The sequence below is a fragment of the Chelmon rostratus genome, chromosome 3 (genome assembly GCF_017976325.1).
Source record: "Chelmon rostratus isolate fCheRos1 chromosome 3, fCheRos1.pri, whole genome shotgun sequence".
Taxonomy (NCBI): domain Eukaryota; kingdom Metazoa; phylum Chordata; class Actinopteri; order Chaetodontiformes; family Chaetodontidae; genus Chelmon; species Chelmon rostratus.
In genome coordinates this window covers 10,984,980-11,003,661 of record NC_055660.1, presented here as the reverse complement: position 1 = coordinate 11,003,661, position 18,682 = coordinate 10,984,980, and the positions used below count along the sequence as shown (strand labels likewise).

At 38.4% G+C, this 18,682-nt stretch overlaps 2 protein-coding genes across 3 annotated transcripts; both read left to right on the top strand.

The window, feature by feature from the left end:
* The first annotated feature begins 4,078 nt into the window (after positions 1–4,078).
* si:dkey-96g2.1 (uncharacterized protein LOC795315 homolog) lies at positions 4,079–8,241 on the top strand. Of its 2 annotated transcripts, none has more exons than XM_041933791.1 (3): positions 4,079–4,199; positions 5,418–5,533; positions 6,356–8,241. In XM_041933791.1, the coding sequence occupies exons 2-3, from the start codon at positions 5,418–5,420 to the stop codon at positions 6,975–6,977; spliced, it is 738 nt and encodes a 245-aa protein (XP_041789725.1). In that variant the 5' UTR covers positions 4,079–4,199; the 3' UTR covers positions 6,978–8,241. The 2 variants fall into 2 exon arrangements, with proteins under 2 accessions (XP_041789725.1, XP_041789726.1); XM_041933792.1 differs by having other exon boundaries at positions 4,155–4,293.
* Positions 8,242–9,244: 1,003 nt separating this feature from the next.
* LOC121604271 lies at positions 9,245–13,043 on the top strand. The gene is made up of 4 exons (XM_041933749.1): positions 9,245–9,323; positions 10,096–10,211; positions 10,781–10,816; positions 11,199–13,043. Exons 2-4 carry the CDS (start codon positions 10,096–10,098, stop codon positions 12,271–12,273), a joined length of 1,227 nt encoding a protein of 408 aa, XP_041789683.1. The 5' UTR covers positions 9,245–9,323; the 3' UTR covers positions 12,274–13,043.
* Positions 13,044–18,682: the final 5,639 nt, after the last annotated feature.

The following is an 18,682-nucleotide window of genomic DNA, read 5'->3' as shown; positions in this document are numbered from 1 at the left end:
CTGTAGTGCATTCATTCAAACTACTGTACACAGACACACAGTTTCTCGCTTACAGCTGGTAGCTATAGATTAGCTGGACAAAATAAGTGTTGAACTGTTCCTTTGAAAAGCTTCATCATTTAGATTACATTAGATAAGGCTTTATTGATCTCAAAATGGAGAAATTCACTCTTACAGAAGCTCTTCAGATCACACGGGGGGATGCAAACAGCAAATGGAGGTGCAAATAAGAAGAATAGGAAGAACAAGAACAATAAAGGAGCAAACAAGAACAAACTGCACATAGTAACTATACATTGGATTTGTCCAGTCTGACAGCAGTGGGAATGAATGAATGACCCGCAGTAGCGCTACGATAGGAAGAACAAGAACAATAAAGGTGCAAATAAGAACAAACGGAGCAAAAAATGACAACTGTAAAAGTTTAAAGTGACTATGGCCCCGCAGTAGTGGATTTGGATGTTTATAATCAGAGTAGAACAGAGGTTATGGCACATAATACCTATACATTGGATTTGTACAGTCTGACAGCAGTGGGAATGAGTGAATGACCTGCAGTAGCGCTACAACAGGAAGAACAAGAACAATAAAGGCGCAAATAATTACTTTCATTTTATTTATGGGCCATATGATATGAAACATGAATGTCATCGTTTGATGTATTGTGCCAGAGTTAGCTTCAAGCTAATTCAAGGTGACTCTGTCCCCTCACAGATCGCAATGTAAAACATATATGCACAATAAAAAGGCAACACTTAAAACAGAACAGGACACATAATACAAAATTACGTACAGCAAAAAATTGAGACTTTAAATGACCAAATTTCCTTTGGCACATAAGTGAGAAGCAGACACTGGTTGAAGAAGTACTCAGATCCTTATTACCAAGTATGTAATAATAGTCCATTACAAGTAAAAGTCCTGCATTTAGAAAATTAATTGAGCTAAAGTACTACTACCAGCTTGTCAAAACTAAAATTAACATTTTAAAAGGCCCCTTTCAGAGTATTATATATACATTCTTGCTCCACTCACCTACAGAACTTCCAGAAACGACACACATGCAAATGGAGAAAAGGACGAGACAAGGCCGAATGAAACCACTGGTGTCCATTTTGGCTTGGGTGTGTTATCCCAAACCCTGAAAACCGACACTGAGCCGATAACCTGAATCACAGGTGTTATTCAGTGTCCACAGTTCCCCTCACCCTCGCTTCCAAGCAATCATGTTTTATGGCTGGTTGTAAAATGTTATGCCAAAGAGCAGGACCAAGTCTAAGTTTAATTTACCCTGTAACAGTACGAATGAATCATGTCAATCAAATCTGGGCTAAATTTAGTTATGGATCATGACTACACACAGAAGGACATGCTCTCCACAGCGGCATGGTTGATCAAGCACAGAGAGTACTGTACCCTGCATCAAAAATCATAACTCAAAGGATTTATCGCTTTTTTATGTTTGTGCCTCCCCATATGCAACAAGATGTGCACAAGAAGAAAATCAGTGGAATATTTCTAGTATTCCTAACCTATTTTTCCTTTAACGCTGATGCATATGAGTATATATATACTGTATATGCATCATCATCATGATCATCACTGTATATATGCATATCATTCATAATTTTACACTGAACCTGACTGATAAGTAGGTGATTTTCATATTATAACCTACATTATATAGCCACAGGCGACTGTTTACGAAAGTAATTTGTCTGTCATAACTATAAAAAACTATAATGTTACCATGTATCTCCGTTTTAGAAAGCCTGTACCACTGCACGGTTTTTAAAATGCAGAAAAGAAACATATTTATTCAGTACCTTTTTATTGGCCATCAACCTCGCGTTTATGCACACATTGTTGAAAAAGTAGACAAAGCATAAATAAACAGGTTGCGATACAACTGTGAGATGAGAGCCTGATGTAGCTTGGTACGATAGTGCTACTGCTGCACAGCTTGTGGAAAAAGCTTTTTGTGACCACCTATTTGGCATAAGGGCAAGCAGGATTATTAGACTGGCTGCAGTTACTTTTTAAATCAAAGTACTGCAAAATTACTTAAACTATTAATAGTAAAAATGCTAATTATGCACAATGCCCCCTCTCAAAAATATTAATATACACAGTTGAATGAATACTGCTCTAAAACAATTTCAGCAAAAATGAGCATCATAACCTGGAGCGAACCATTCCCTCTAAAAATCTCTGTGCACATCCAGAGCCTCCCCAAGAACCTCTTGAAACAGACATAAAAAGATTTCTTATGCTGGAAAAAGCACTTCTTTCTTCTGTTTTATGAGTCTTTGCGACATTCAGTGGAGTTGACTCAGCATCTATTCCGGGAATAGATGTACTCAGTACTTATCTGGGAATACCTGTTACACAGCAGACCAAAAAGTGTGAATATTTTAGATTTAATTACTTAACTGAGCTGTTATTTCCTCACTCGACAGTGTTTGCTTGAAGAAGTATGTAGCCAAGACACATGCTAAATTACATTCAAATACACAACACTATGCTAAACTATGCAGTACACTAAACAATATGAGAGCACACCACACAATATCACAATATTACCCTGCTGCCAACATTGAGACTGAGGTAAAAAACAAAAATATTGAACTGTGCTGTGTCCCAAATCCTAAATTTCACCATGTAAAACTGTAAAGAGTTCATGCAGGCCTTCCTCTTTATTTACCTCACAGCAGAAGTGCAGAAAGTTGGAACCCAACCTGCCCTTCCTTCTGTATTTACATCTTCAATCGGCAAGCCTGAATGAACAAGCACATTTGGTGTTATCATCTGAAACGCAAAACATTTCCTCCACAAACAAAACACAACTTCTCCAAACGACGTCTTTGAGGCTAGGTTCTGAGGGTGTGGCAACAGTAAACAATGCAAGAAGTTCCTCTGAATGACCACGTATAGGAAAAAACTACATTAAAGTACAATGAAATGTGTTCTCATTACTAAGCTGTGGAGATTGCTAGCCTCTTTTAGCACATAGTTCTGGTTTTAAGATAAGATAAGATAAGATAAGATAAGATAAGATAAGATAAGATAAGATAAGATAGACTTTATTAATACCCACCTGAGAAAATTTGGGTATTACAAGCAGCAGTTGGGAAAAAAAATATCAACAGAAATAGAGAAATACAAAATACAAAATACAGGCAGACTATATATATGTACATTTTATACAAAGCGCCATGTCAGAGAAAAAAAATGTAAAAATATATATTGCTGCAAAGAACTGTAAAAAAAAATTACCATAAAGATAAACTGCCCACTGTTTGGCAAACACACTCTGATAAATCCACTGTCAACCATTTGCTCAGCATCAAACAGCAGACCGACACAGTTAGAGATGAACTGGTGAAGAATGTGGAGCTCAAGCAGCTAAAGGTATATTTTAATTCATACAGATATTTTTCCAAGGAGTTGGAACACAGCTGAAGGAGTAAATATTGGACTTAGATTCACCAGGTGTAAATGAATGCTTATGTTGCTTATGCTTCATGTCAGCTGCTGGTTGTGTTAGCAGGCAACTGTTTGCATGTACAGGAGCATGTTAGCCACAACAACTTTGAAAGGCAATGGTGTAAGGACTGTGACTATCTCTGCTGTTGGAGGTTTCTCTGCTCCCTGGGGGCAGTAGTAATTTCTAATCCTCAGTACTACTAGTAGTATGCGTTTTTTGGGTGTATGACAACAACAGTATCTTATACATGATAAGTGTCTCCTTGTATTTTTGTAGATGCAGATGTTTATGCATCAATTCATTTTGTTAAATGTATTTGCTGCTTAGCCAAAAATGGGGCTATACCCAGGTGTTAGATGCATTAAAATACGAAAATCATTAAGTGCTCATTGTGTTTCATTCAGTCCAAATGTAAAATCTAAGACAAATTTCAAAGAGAAGAAAAGAATGCAGCCTTCTTCCGTCTTCTAATTTTTCAAAAATATGTCCAAATAAGTTCATGGTGCCACTCTGTGGGTTGGTTGGTCATGGTCAACTTCTCCTCTAAGAAAAAACCCCTTCCTTCTGACTGTAGACACTGCAGCCCCACCGCCACTCCCAACACTGATAAGAAAACAGAACAAGAAGGCAGTGTCCATCAGACACTTTTCTCCAACAAAGAAGATAAAAGATTTTCACTTTCACTTGCTGTATTTAGCTTCATTCTAAAGAGGTAGGTAGCAACAGGCTTCAGTGCTAATTAAAACTCAACTTATGCAATTATTAGGCCTTTAAAGAGACTCATCTCTCCTAACACCTCCTAAAAAGTAAGTGTAATGAAAACCCTCAGTATCATTATAACTTTTTTGAGTGTGTTTTTAATGGAAACAGGTTTGCAGAAAATAAAAACAAAATAACCAACAAAAGGAAGTTAGTTGTCCGATGTCTGCCTGTGAAATAGCAGTGACTAGCACTAACATTTCAATGTTGTAGTTTAATTGACATTAATCATGAGAAATACAGACTAAACATACTTTTCATTCTATTTTATTTTTCTCTGTGACAACTGGCTGCCGTTGGAAAATAAAAAAAACACCTGTACTGTAAATCCAGGCTGTCTACAGCTGCCATCCTCTGTGAGGGAGAAAGCTAAAAACAAAGAAAGATTATCAAAATGCTTTGGCGTATAGTCCAACTTTAGCATGCTGTCATGTTAACATGCCAAACATTTCCCGCTTAATGTAACATGTTACAGGGTAAATGTAAGCATTGTAATTGCTTTATTTAATTTGATTGTTCCTGGGGTTTTCACTAGCTTTCAACAAGTAGGTAATGCACTGCATGTCAGGGCTGAGCTGAAAATGGTGCTCACACACACACAAAGATTCAGTATAGGCTATTTACCTTGAAGGTTCACTGTTAAAGATTGTTCATACATGAACACCTCTAATTTCAATGTACTAACTCTAGCATGTTTGCATGACAACCTTAGCATTAAGCTAAAAGCACAGCCAAGTATTAAGTGATTAAGGTGATTATTAAAAGGTTAGGTCGCGTTAAAGGTAAGCTGACACAGCTAGCGAGCCAGTTCTATAGGGAGAAGTTTGCAAATGCTGGCCTTAACAACTATTGCTTTGTTTCTAAACACTATATGATGCCTTTTTTTGCATATTATTTGTTTGCACTCATTATATTAGATCTGAATGTGAAAATGAAGAACAATAAATGTAAAAACTATGTAGGTTGCACATGGGAAGGTGAGAAGCAACATGACGGCCTGCATCAATGAAATGACTGCAACACTGAAGACCTGCAGCATATTTTATATCAGTGTTTACATTTGGAGACTGTCTTATACTTGCTCGTTATCATTATTCTCCCTGTTTTTAAATCCTCTTTAATAATGAAACTGTCTGTTAAAACTCTGCTGTTAAACTTCATCTGCGTACAGATGGCTGGCCTCTGCTGGATGGCTGTGATGCTGGTCATCGTCCTGTCTACTGAAAACAGTTTGGCTGCTGTGAACCAGAACAGGCTTGCAAATATTGTAAATGGCATCTTGAGAGAGTGAGTTAACTTCTAAATCATTCACCAAAAGACTTTTGCTATCTATGGATGTGTTCAGACCACCATGAGCACTGGAGCAAGCATCACCAGGGGCTGCAATGTGGGGGGATGCTGCTTTGGATTACAGACTGCAGACAGAATTCTAACAAAGAAAAGCTGGGAATATCATTCTGGCTCCCTAAAATAAAGATTACACACGCAAAGTATGTGGCTGCAGCCCACAAACACTGTGTCAGAGGGGTTTGGAGCACACAGGCAGGTACAGTAGCTATGAATGTTTCAGCTCTACAAAAAAATATCACGGCAACCTCTGCTTTTGTTACAAAATAAACGTGCTAGAGGTACTAAGATATTGTTGCAAGCAAAAACTAATAAAGCTGAAGTTCAAGTAATTCATATTGATTATATTTCAAACAATGCTGCCACCGATCTTAAAACATATGGCAAGAAATACAGAATTTCTTTTTGATCCACACCTCAATTTTAATTAGCACACTGAGAGTCTGTTCAGTTTTGCCATCAGCAATCAAGAAACATTTCCAAACCAGTGCTCCCCACAAAGACAGTCAAGCAATTTATGCAAGCATTTGTTTGTTTAAGACATTAAATGGTCATTTTACTTAGAAGAAACCTTAAAAGTACTCAGTCCAGTACGGGCAGAGAGAAACGCTGAGAGTAATTGGTGTCAGGGTGCCACTTAGTGGTCAACAAAGGTTACTGCCTCACACAGCCATACTGTATATCAAACAATCTACAGTGTAATGTCTCCTCAAAAGATCTATGTAGATGGTGTGATGCTGTTTATGTTTTTTTCTTTGTCAGGTACAGAATAAACAGCATGTTCAGTCTGGCTGTCAGAGTCCCAGACGACCAGAGCCGGGAAATTAATGATATCCTTAAGCAAGTCTTTCAAAGCGATCCTGTTGAAGATGTGAGGAATACACTCAACAGAGATGAGGTGTACATCGGCAGCAGGGTGGTTGCAGCCAGGGTTCTGAAACGGACCGAAGGAGCTGATCATGCAGAGTCACGAGTTGTTGGCTACTTGGACCACTTGCTCAAAAGGCGTAATAAGAATGATCATGATTTGTTGCTTTTCTATGTTTATGCCTCCCCATGTGTTGAAAAATGTACAAATAACAAACATCCTGAGAACATCCTCCAAAAGATAAATCACATTCAGAAATGGGATAGTTATGCTTTTGTGTTTTCTAAAATATTCAAGCCCCGCTTTGGTACGCCCAATACTGAGGAAGAACTGAGTGGAGCCCTTCAGCGACTCGGATCTAAAATTGGTCTAGGCAACATATTCCGTTGTGACGGACAAGATGGTAAGACGCAGTGCATCAGCTGCTCCAGTAATAATCAAGTTACACATGCTTGTGTTTCAGATAGGTCAGGGTGGCAGTGGAAGAGGAGGGGGCTTGTGCAGAGGTTGTGGTGACAGCAGAAAAGGAGGGGGCACGGGCAGAAGTCAGGGTCACAGAAACAAAAGAGGCAATATGATGCCGATGGCGTTTCCCCTTCAAAATACGGTCTTGATGATGGTTATGGAGATGTTAGTTGTACTACTGGCAAAGGTTTCTCCTCCTCAGAGTGGTCTTCATAATGGTAATGACAATGATAATTCCAATACAGGTGAAAAGGACTCCCCATCACAAATGGGTCCTGATTATAGTAGAGGACGAAAAGGCAGAGCGGGGAAATACAGAGAAATGAGAAGATGAAGATGAAGGGGACAAAGCTGAGGAGGTGCCTGACGTAGAGAAGCTAGCAGGGGCAGAACGTAGTAACGGTCGGGAAGAGACACAGACTCTTCCACAATGTAAAATAACTAAATAAATACGTGTTGACAATGTAAAAAAACCCGGAAAACTTTTTCCATCTTAAAACTTTTGTTTTTCCTTTCTCAACTTTCTCTGTTAGATTTAAGTTTGTGGACAAAGGTAGGCCTGCTTCAGTGTCAGTGTAACTCACACTGTACTAAAGCCTTTATATTCACTTTATCCCTCTTTCATTTTTATATGAAGGAATTTAAATGTTTTTGTAGATTTGTAGATAGATGCTCATTGTTCTTTTCCTGTAATTAAACCTTCGAGTAATTGTTGACCTCTGATCCCCAGTCTTTTGATCAGTCTAAGAATGTTTTTCCAGATAACTTGCAGTACATGATTCTATAATTAATAAATGAATAATGAATGTATAAATTAATTCATTACTCACTACCGGTAAAATCATAGGTTTCTGTCTGTACAAGTGGTTCTAATTATGCCACCATTATTAATTGTGGCTGTAGTGTCAGATGAATTCCAGTAAACATGAAACAGCTTTCCACTTATTTGTATTTCTCACATGAGATGGACAAATTAATGTGTGCTGCAGCGTCACTCTAACTTTCTTGCTCCCACTTCACTGATAACACCTTTATTTTCTGGCATAGACTAAAATTCAAAAGATGAAATTTATTATAAGTGGCAAAAAATATACAACTTTTCCCACCCACGTGACAGAAGTGAAATGTTGCAAAGCAAAGTGATGATTAAAATGTATAAACTCACTGTTACTGTGTGTGCTCATGCACTACTGGTCCTATGTGGTATTTCTAGTCTGTCTTCAGGTGTCCCTGGTCCAGCCTAATGGGTCCAGTTTGTATGCTGTAAAGGGGCAGTAAGGTCAAATGATTTGGGTCACATCTAATTAAAAATGAAATTAATATAATACTTTTGCTTCTTCTTGACTTCTTTTGAATTATTCAACTGACCTGCTGTGTCGACTTTTGTTAATATGGTCATGCATTTTCTATTATGTGCATGCATGAAAAGTACTTCAAGTATGAACTTTTGAAAATGAAATGTTCCATTAAGCTTTGTGCTGTCAGGTTATAATGTATTTATATTTATGAGGACTGATTTTAAAAGTGACATCACCGTCCTTTAAAAACCCCAATTTCTTCCTCTGACAAGTGCTGCTAGTTTGGTTTACTCAGGTCAGAGACATGTAATTACATGTGATACACTTCAGTTAATTCTGTGCTGCTGCTGGAGACTGGCTGGTGTATAAACCTTGAGTCTGAGATGTTGACATGTTAATTTTTTTATAACAGGAGTCCCTTAATGTGTGATATATCAGTGAATTTTGAATGCAAATGAAATTAATAACTTCAAAACAGGATTATGGCAGCTGTAAGCTGTAAGTGAAAAGAGCACATTCGTGATTTTGCAAATGATGTGTCAATTTCAAAAGTAATAAAATGCCACATTTGCTCAGTTCGATACACACAGTGGTTTTGCTAGTCCAGACTTACTTGATTTAGTATGACCAGTAGCTTATGTGGGCTAATGTCATGATTCTGCTTGTATACACACTCTTGTGTGTATTGAACTGAGCAAATGTGGCATTTTATCACTTTTCAGATACTTACTATCTTATAACTTTAGTTAAGTTTGCTTTGTTAACTGGAACTAATAAGGACTTCAAGTACTGTATGTGTACCAAAACACCCAACTTTAAGCACTGAATCAGCCAAAAGAGGCTTCTAAATGTTTTGAGTCATACATGACAATTTAAATAACACAGTCTATATTCAACTTCCTAAATCAAACTGCAGAATGATTATCGTCTGTTAAGAGACATGAACATGGGTTTGGTCATGGTCAGGCTCTCCTTTATAAAAATGCCACTTCCTCTGACTACCATTTACTGCAACAGTTGCTTTGCACTGAGGAGAGTCATCAGCATTTGTTGGACATCCTTCTCATCCTCCTCCATCTTCCTCCTACCTCCCAAGAAGGTAAACAATTTTCAGTTGGCTAGATTTAGTACAAATCATATCTTAAAATACAAAAGGTAGAAAAATAAACTCTGCAACACCTGAAAGGATGGTGTCGTAATAGACTGAACTGCTGAACAGAGGCCACTGAGGGTGCAAGTGGCACCTACAGGATGATGGCACCATGAATTTCCCTTTATTTCTCATGGTTGTCATGAGTCACTTGCTTCATCATCTTTAGGCTTCAGCAAACATGTCTCCAGGTTAGATAGTTCTGATAATGAAGCAATTGTTGATTAATCAGTTAGTTGTAGGGAAAGTTAGTTAAATTCTGGGTAAATACTGCTTTAATCAGATTTATGCAAAAGTACTTTAATTATTTGTACGGTGATGCAGTTTCATAGTCAGCATAATAAACCCATTCCTCTTGGTGATCAGTCAGTCTGACATGGTTGACACATATCTCTCTGCTCGGTCCCTTAGATCCTCTGGCTCAAACCTCTTTGTTGTTCCTGAGGCATGGGCTAAATGGCACAGAGAGGCTGCCTTTGTTAATTCCAGTAAATTCCAAAAAAAACTATAACTTTTAGTTATCTTTTGTGACACGTTTCATCTAAATATGACTGTTAAAAACTATACAGACATCATGAGGAAAGAGGCAGTGAAGCTTCCTTTTAATAACAACCTGCTGAAGATTATATTTCTTTTGAGACTGTAATGTACCTAGTCTTGTTATCATCATTATCCTTGGGTTTTATCCTCCATGATGATGCTGTTTGTTGAAAACACTCAGATGGCTGGCTTGTGCCGAATGACCCTAACACTGGTCCTGTTGCTGTCTGCTGGAAAGAGTTTGGCTGGTGTGGACAAAAACCACCTGGCAAGAATTGTAAATGAGATGTTGTACAGGTGGGTTGACTTTCTGTAGACTATGGATAAAAAAAAGTTACTATAATATTGAAACCTAATTCTCCATTTCATCCTCATAGCTATATTCCCTCAGATATCGTGGTTTACAGATCTGGAATGCACACACACACACACGCATGCATGTGCACGTGCTGCTGCTGTTAGAACACGGCAGCTATAACATCTGCTTAGTGTACTGTCTCATTTAAATAAAGCTACAATAAATTCATGAAAAAAACCCAGTAAACATGACGAACTAGTCAAGTTGCCTTTGTAAAGCCATTTCATAATTTCACAAAACTGCAGTTGATGTCTGAAGAACCACTCATCTTTTTTTATCTCAAATTTGTATGTTGAGAAACTGAATTGTGCTTGTAAAACTAATCTACACTGATGCATTTTTAATATAATACAGTGGACTTTTGTGTGTTGATTGTCTCTCATATTCAGTCTGTTTCTGGCAGTCCTATGATCAGTGCATCTTTCCATCTATCCAGCTTTCTGTACTTATATTCTGTATCTAATGATCAAACATACCAGTAACATTTTGGATCTGTTTCTGATGGCAGGTATAGACCAAGCTACGTGGCCAATGGGGGTCAAAGGTCAGTAAGTAATTAATTAATTTATTTTGAAAACAAAAGTTACAATGTGCTTTACATCAGAGAGAAAAGACAGAAAAAGAAAGGAATGGAACAGACGACTGTAAAACCAGCACCAGAGACTGACAGAACAAATGTATGCCTTCAATGATTTTCCATCAGTTTTTAATTCACAATATCAAGAAAAAAATACATCTAGCTCAGGACAAACTTTAACTTTCAGTTTCTTCTATCTGATTTTCAAAAATAGAGAAATAACAGCAGTAACCACACAGTAGACTGAAGTCTACAGTTTGGGTGGGGTCCTCTAACTTTCTATACTTTATTGCGACATAGCTTCAAATAACTCTTGATTTACATTTTGTGTATCTGTTTCCTTTGACAGAAGACGCCCAATGTTCAGTTTGGCAGTAACCATCCCGTACGACAGTGAAAGCCAAATGTATGATACCAGTCAAGTGACTGACACTGCTGACGACGTGAGGGATGAGATCCTAAAATGTGAAGTGTACACTGGAAGGAGGGTGGTTGCAGCCACAGTTCTTAGATGGCCCGATGTTGTGGATCAGTGTCCTAATGGGCGAGTGCAATGGCGTCATGTTCTGACAAATTGTGGTCAAACGTCCATGACATGGGGTGATGTTAAGCAACAGTGCCCTTCTGCAGTTCGCGAGGGAACAGCTGATCATGCAGAGTACCGTACTCTGCAGCACCTTAACACTTTGGTCGAAAATCTAAATGAAAACGACCTCTTGCTTTTCTATGTTTTATCTTCCCCATGTGTTAAAAGATGTACAAGTGAATCAAGCCACTGGAACATTCTCAATAGCATTAATCAGATTTTGAAATGGAAGAACTATGCTGTTGTGTTTTCCAAAGTATTCAAGCCACGTAAAGGTGCACCCATACCTGAGCAGGAGCTACGTGGAGCCCTTGAGCGGCTTGGGACGCACAGGGGTTCCCTTGGATCAATTGGTCTGAGCAACATATTCCGTTGTGACGGACAGCCTGCAGTGCAGTGCACAAGCTGCTCTAATGGTAATCAAGTTGCCCGCTATTGTGTTTCAGGCAATTCAGAACCTTCCTACATGTATCCTCAACAAGGCAGAAGTGATTCCCCCTCACAAAGTGGTCGGGGTGACAGAGGCGAACAAGGTAGAGGTCAAGGCAGCACTAGCAGAGGCAAAGTCAGAAAAGTGGGTGGACGCAGAGTAGGAAAAAAACAAAGAGATGCAGGGTACAGGCAGAAGAGTGAGCAGTCGCAGAGTAAGAAGCAAATCCCGTCAAATATGAGGAAGGAAACACAGAGCAGAGGGACAAGACAATGGAGAGAGGAGGTACAGCGGTGGGCTTCAAGGCAGAGTAACAAGAGGCAGAGGAGTAAGAGTAGGGGTCGAAGTGGAGAAATGAGGAGGGCTGATCAGCTGCAGAAGAGGTGGAAAAAGAAGAAGAGGGGGTAAAGACAGAAGAGTTTGGTTTGCAGGAGCAGAGGAGGGAGGTGCAGAGGAAAGCACGTGATCATCTTAAAATCTATAAACAGCCATAACTCCCAAAATATGCATTTACATCCACACTGTTCTTGGTGCATGTCTTGCCAAATGAACTTTACATTATGTAAAAACTATACATGAATGATTTTAATGGCTGTAACTCGGTGGTAATGAGTCTGACTCTGGCCTTCAAATGCATAATTCATCCCAATGCCCTAACATACTAAGACTGAGATATTTAGTGTTTGTGTGCCGTGAATGTGATCCAATGTGAGATGAATGAATTTTAGTTTTCTTGTTCTGACACAAATATACATGCAAGTATAGGCAGTACTGACAATCTGGGAGTCAATCCAGCCACCCCAACATATATTGTCTTTAAACAACATACATAGTACCAATGTCTGATCAATTTTCCATATTTACAACGACACAACAATGTATGAGATGAGTATGTGTGTAAGGACAGAGGATTTTTAGAGATTATAGGGCCTGCACAGTAGTGAGAGCAAAGCTTTCCATGCTTGAAGATTTCTGATGCTCTGTGATACAAAATTTGCTCAGTGTGTGTGTATATGTGAATTATTATTATTTTTATTGTGTTTCAAATTTATCAGCTTAAAAAAGGAGTCGGATATATTTTAATGTCAGTTTTTACAGTATTAATGTCACTGTATTCTACATTTCTGTTAATTTTCTGATTTTCTGTTCTTAGTGATTAAAGCTTGGCTCAGCATCCAGTCTGGTGTGCCTGTGTGTCACTTTGGAGTGTTTGGGTCCTTCAGGCAAAACAGTCTAACGTATTTTAAAGATAACACCTTTCTATTCTCCTCTTGCATGAATTAATTCACTTTTTTTTTAAAAATTTCATATAGAAATACATGGTGCCATATGGAAGATATTGCTAATCTGCCAAATTCAGCTATATCCACAAGTGCTTTGTCTCATGTCATGGCTCTGCCAGACATATCCTACTTAATGAGGTGGTATTATACTGAGACTGAGACTGAAATATTATATTTTAAGAAAATAATCATGTGACACTAATTCTAACGTACAACAGAATTAATACACTGTATCTTAATGTATTTATGACCTTTGTTACTCCAGAAGAACTTAATGAAAAACTGAGGTACTGAGGTATCTGAAACACCATGAAACACAAAGACACTCTGTAGACAGAAGCTCTCTGATATGCTTTACAAGACTAATGAAATGATCATACCGTAAGCAAATTAAATACTCCTAAGGAATGACTTTTAAAAGGCAAATGATGCCAACGCAGAGGGCCTGAGCTGCTGAAAAAAATAAAATAAAATGCACTGCACAGTGCTATATAAGAGAAAACTTTACATATGAAACATCACTGCAAACTTATGAATGAGAGTTAGTAGAGAGACAGTTAGTTAAACTGAAATGTCTGACGGAGCTGCTGCTGCAAAACGTTGCAGGTTCTTAGTTCTGGCTGCAGAGTGTTGCTGTTGAAGAGTGCAGATGATGTGAGTGATGAAGATGGTGATTCCATATCCATGAAAGTAGTGCTAATTTCATAATTTCATTTTGATTTGTGTGTGAGGTGTACTGTGGTGTGAGTCACTTGAATCCAACTAAACCTCAAACTCTTCTACTTCATGTCATGCTGAAGTCTCCCTGTAAACCCTTCGCTTCACTGAAAGCCCCTTGCTTTTCTCTCTCTCCAAAATTGAACCTGCCACAAATGTGCAGAAATGTGCCACACTTTGGGCATGGCCACGCATTCACTCCCCTATAAGGATTTCCCTTCAGGTTGCATTCACTGCAGCTTAACCTCCTAACACCTCAGGAAGACAGAAGAAGAAGACGGCTTTTGAGCATCCGACCCACATCTTTCTCCATCAAACAGGTAAAAGAAACGAGCAGGAAAACATCTGAAATAATCTGAACCTTTCCTTTGACCTAGTGCTGTGTATGCCTAAACATATCCAGTAAAATATTAGCCCTACTTTAGTTGACCTGACCAGGTATTTCACGAGTGGATAATTTAGTTTGAACATTTTGGGACTTTGCAAATAGACTCATGAAAAACATCCAATAAGCTGATAAACAACAGAATTCGGCTAACATTAGTTTGTTCTTTACTTCCTCGTCGGTTATCATAGGCCTATAAGAAAAAAAATCAATCACAACTTGGAAGCTGATTATCAATGTGATTTACGAATAAAATGATCAATATTAATGTGACTTGCATCTGATGTGAATAAAGCATATATTCACTTCTCTTTTCTTTTCTGTCGTAGACTTTAAACTTTATGTTTAAACACTATCGTGAACTGATTTGCGTGCAGATGTCTGGCCTGTGTTGGATGGCTGTGGTAATGGCCTTCATCTTGTATATTGGAAACAGCGTGGCTGTTGTGGATCAGAGGAAGCTTGCAAAAATTGTAGAAGGCATCAAGAATGAGTGAGTCAATTTGTTTCTAGTTACAGAAAGTAGTAGAAGTTGAGTATTCTTTTATTATTGATAAGTGAATACAGTTTATTAGACTTTGTGTTCAATGATAATTAGCCAATTTTATCCTGCTAGCACACTAAACTAAGAAGGTGAAAATGGTACCTGCTTAACATCAGCATGTTAACATTATTACTTTGAGCATGTTAACATGTTGATGTTGGCACTAAGCTGAAAGCACCAGCGTTACTGAGTACCTCTTAGTCTTGTTTTAGCTAAGTTTGCTGACATTTTTAGTGAGTCCCCCATTATCTTTGGTTCAAATGATAATCACTGAAGATACTAAAAGCTGAAATCAACCCAACGTACTAATTCATCAATTTATTATTTCACTCCCTACGTGTATCTCCATCCATCAAACATCACATCTGTACTTGTACTCTGGCACAAGGTAACACTTTGTGGGTCTGTTTTCTTTGGCAGGTACAGCATTGAGGGCCAGTTCAGTTTGGCTATAAACATCCCAGTGGACCAGGACCTGAACAATCTTGATAAAGTCTTTGAAAAAGACCCATTTGCCACTGTGATAGAAAAGGTTTCAAAACATGAAGTTTACCAAGGTACCAATGTGGTTGCCGCAAAGTTTAAAAACTTTGGGACATTTACTGACCATGCAGAGGCGCGTGTTCTGGACAAGATAAAACCTTTAGCTGACAGGAGTAAAGGCAATTTTCTGGTCTTGTATTCTTACCTTTCTCCTTGTAGTGCAAAGTGTACAAATGCACACAATGAGTACAATATCTTGGACAAGATTAATAAAGTCATTTCCAAATGGGAAGACTATGTCTTTGTGTTTTCCAAAGTATTTGACAGGACTAAAAATGGTACTATCATTAACAAGACTGAATTAGTTGAGGCTCTTAAACGACTTGGAGGATCTAACATTGGCCACAACAACATCTTTCGTTGTTACAGACCAAAGAAAAGTGACTTCCAATGCATCAGCTGCTACATAAATGGCAAACTTTCAGATGAGTGTGTTAACAACAAATCATAAATTTGTGTAAGCCACAACAGGGCCTGTGGTAGAAAAAAGAACCACAGTGATTCAGCTCCAACTGTCATGAGCACAAACACAACTGGACCCCTTTAAAAATGTCATTTAAAAAAGATGAGTACCCTAACAACTCTGCTTATTCCACTAACTAAACAACCACACTGGGGCTTTTTTTTAGCAACTGGATGTTTAGTGCATATTAACCTCAGTATTTAAAAGACTCGTGCCATTTTACTCAATACTTTTATAAAGCATTACCAAACCTCTGACATTTCTGTTTAAAGCATGGCTTGGTCCAATCCATAGCTTATGTGGCCACACCTGAAGGCAGGTGTGCTTCTTCAGCACAACACAAAAATACCATAAAACAAACAGTAGATTAATATTAAAGATTATTTTGGGGGATTTAGGATGCAATGCCGTTGAAGACTATTACATTATACAGAGAGGAATTTCTGTTTTTTTAGTCTACCCTCTCATTCATAGGGTGAGCAAAATAGAAACACCTGTCAGTATAACACAATAAAAAAAATTCAACAGAGATAAATTAAATATTGGTGTAACTTAACCTCAGAGTTCAGTACTGTGTACTGTCATTATACCCTATATCTGTGTAAAGCGCTGGCAAAACCAAATTAAACCGTGGCTCATCATTCATTTTGGTCATTTTGGTTTTCTGTGTGTCAAACACACACACACACACACACACACACACACACACACACACACACACACACAGGTGGTTCTGGTTGTCTTTTTTTTTAGTAAGATACTTCCAATCACAAAATTACAATTTAGCTTCTTTTGTTTAGTTTTTTTAAATATATACATATATGCACACATACGTGCACGAATTTACACATATGTACACACACACGTACACACAAAAACATTAAATGAAAAGGCACTCTCTAAACAGAGTGTAGAAGAAAATGAATATGGAAAATAAAAAAGGAAAGAAAAACAGAATAAAATGGACAAACCTGCATCTCTACCTGAATCTGCGTCTCTGTAATAAAGTTTTACAAACCCTCGGTGGCTTCCCAGCCCAAGTAAAGGAGCAAATTATCTTATCCAGTGAATCAAAAAAATGTTTTGGTAGAAAAAGAGAAATTGACTGGAATAAAAGAATTAATTTTGGTAAAATAGTAATTTAATAAAACATTGATCCTGCCAATTAATGAAAGAGGGACATTGCTCCACCCATGAATATCTGATGTAATCTTTAAAATATGGGGAGTGAAATTGGCTGATGCAAGCTTAGATATGGAACGCGTCACATTAGTACCTAGGTAATAAAACCCTGACAAACTAAAAATGAAAGGCAAATCAGGCTGATGAAGACAACATGCTGCGGTATTAACGGGAAAACACTAACTTTTTTTCTAAATTCTCCAGAATACTCAAAGCAGCGGGGGATAGAAATTGTAGGATCAGTTATATACAATAACAAATCATCGGCATATAACGACAATTAGTATTCTGTTGCATTTCAAATGATTCCACTAAGTGAGGGAGAAGATCTTAACGAAATTGACAAGGGCTCAATAGCAATGGCAAAGACCAAGGGTGGCAAGTTCTGCATCCAAGTACAAAATAAAAAGGTCAAAGAGTGGTTCTTTATCCAGAACGAACGCTTCCTTTAGCAATGCGGCTACAGCTGCAGTGGAACAGGTGTTGGGACCCTGTGGCACTCCTACTATCCTAACGTTGTTACGCCGTGACCTGGACTCCAAGTCCTCACATTTATTTTCCAACTTGGCCACGTTAGCAGTGAGACACTCAATGGTGGTCTTCATCTGTAGGATGTCGTTGGAACATTCAGAGAGTGCATGCTCCATATCCCCAACTGTACCTTGAAGTGTAGCCACAGTAGCATCGGTATTCACCTTATTTTTCTCCAGCTGTGTTTTCACAGCTTGCAGGTCAAGCTTGATAGTTGACAGAGCATCCCCGAGAGTCTCTTGGAGTTCCTTCTTAAAAATCTCAGCAATGTCATTCCTTAGCGAAGCTAGCAACTCGAGTTTGAGAGCGGCGATGTCACAATCACCCTCAGCTGAGGCGGGCTCTGCGGAAGTGTGCGACACACTCGAGGATGTAGTCAAAGTTTGCGGACACACATCACTACACACAAAGCACATTAATACGTGGCCATTTCGATAACATTGGCAACACTGAAACGCCACAAAATACATCACTACATAATAATAATGTACTTAGTGACACATGGTCTGGTCCGGTCCGCAATTTGGTCTGGAGTCTGACCTTGATCAGGACTTTGAGAAGTCCTGGTTTATAGTCTGTAACAGCATATATCTCGTGAGAATTTTCTGAGACCTGTAACGTATTTAAGCTTAGGCTCAAAGTATACATTTTCTCATGAACAGATGAGACGAAAAGAGGAAGATTTCCATTTTGTCTTGAATCTAATCTGCCTGGTCATCCACCAAGCAGAAGTGTTTTTCTAATCATTATCTCTTCATGACTCAGCTATCAGATGGTGTAAGAGCTAACACAACTCATGGTGGGATTGCTGCTACAGTTTGTTCCCACTGACCTTTCGTTTCTTTGGTACAAAGGCACACCCTCTTTAACAAGGGCCAGATTTGGTTTACATTTACATCTTATTGTACGCCTTATCGGACACAAGACAAATAATAAAGCAGTGTCTTGTACATGTGATCCTCTCTGGAAGCTGACATGCTGACATCATTTTTGGTGCTCACAGTTTTGTTTTTTGGGCCAAATAGGGAAAGTTTAATGCAGTTCACTTAATTATTTGGTCTATAAAGTGTTTATAAAACGTGTCGAATGGGTTGGTCAGTCTTGGGCATAACTGAAACTTCTGTGCATACTGTTGAGAAGAATGTGGGATGGGGAAATCATTCGGACGT

Coding starts and splice junctions, on each gene's coding strand:
- LOC121604271 (XM_041933749.1), top strand. CDS start 10,096: ATGGCTGGCTTGTGCCGAATGACCCTAACACTGGTCCTGTTGCTGTCT. Junction 10,212..10,780: donor GTAAATGAGATGTTGTACAG/GTGGGTTGACTT, acceptor TTCTGATGGCAG/GTATAGACCAAGCTACGTGG. Junction 10,817..11,198: donor GTGGCCAATGGGGGTCAAAG/GTCAGTAAGTAA, acceptor TTCCTTTGACAG/AAGACGCCCAATGTTCAGTT.
- si:dkey-96g2.1 (XM_041933791.1), top strand. CDS start 5,418: ATGGCTGGCCTCTGCTGGATGGCTGTGATGCTGGTCATCGTCCTGTCT. Junction 5,534..6,355: donor GTAAATGGCATCTTGAGAGA/GTGAGTTAACTT, acceptor TTTCTTTGTCAG/GTACAGAATAAACAGCATGT.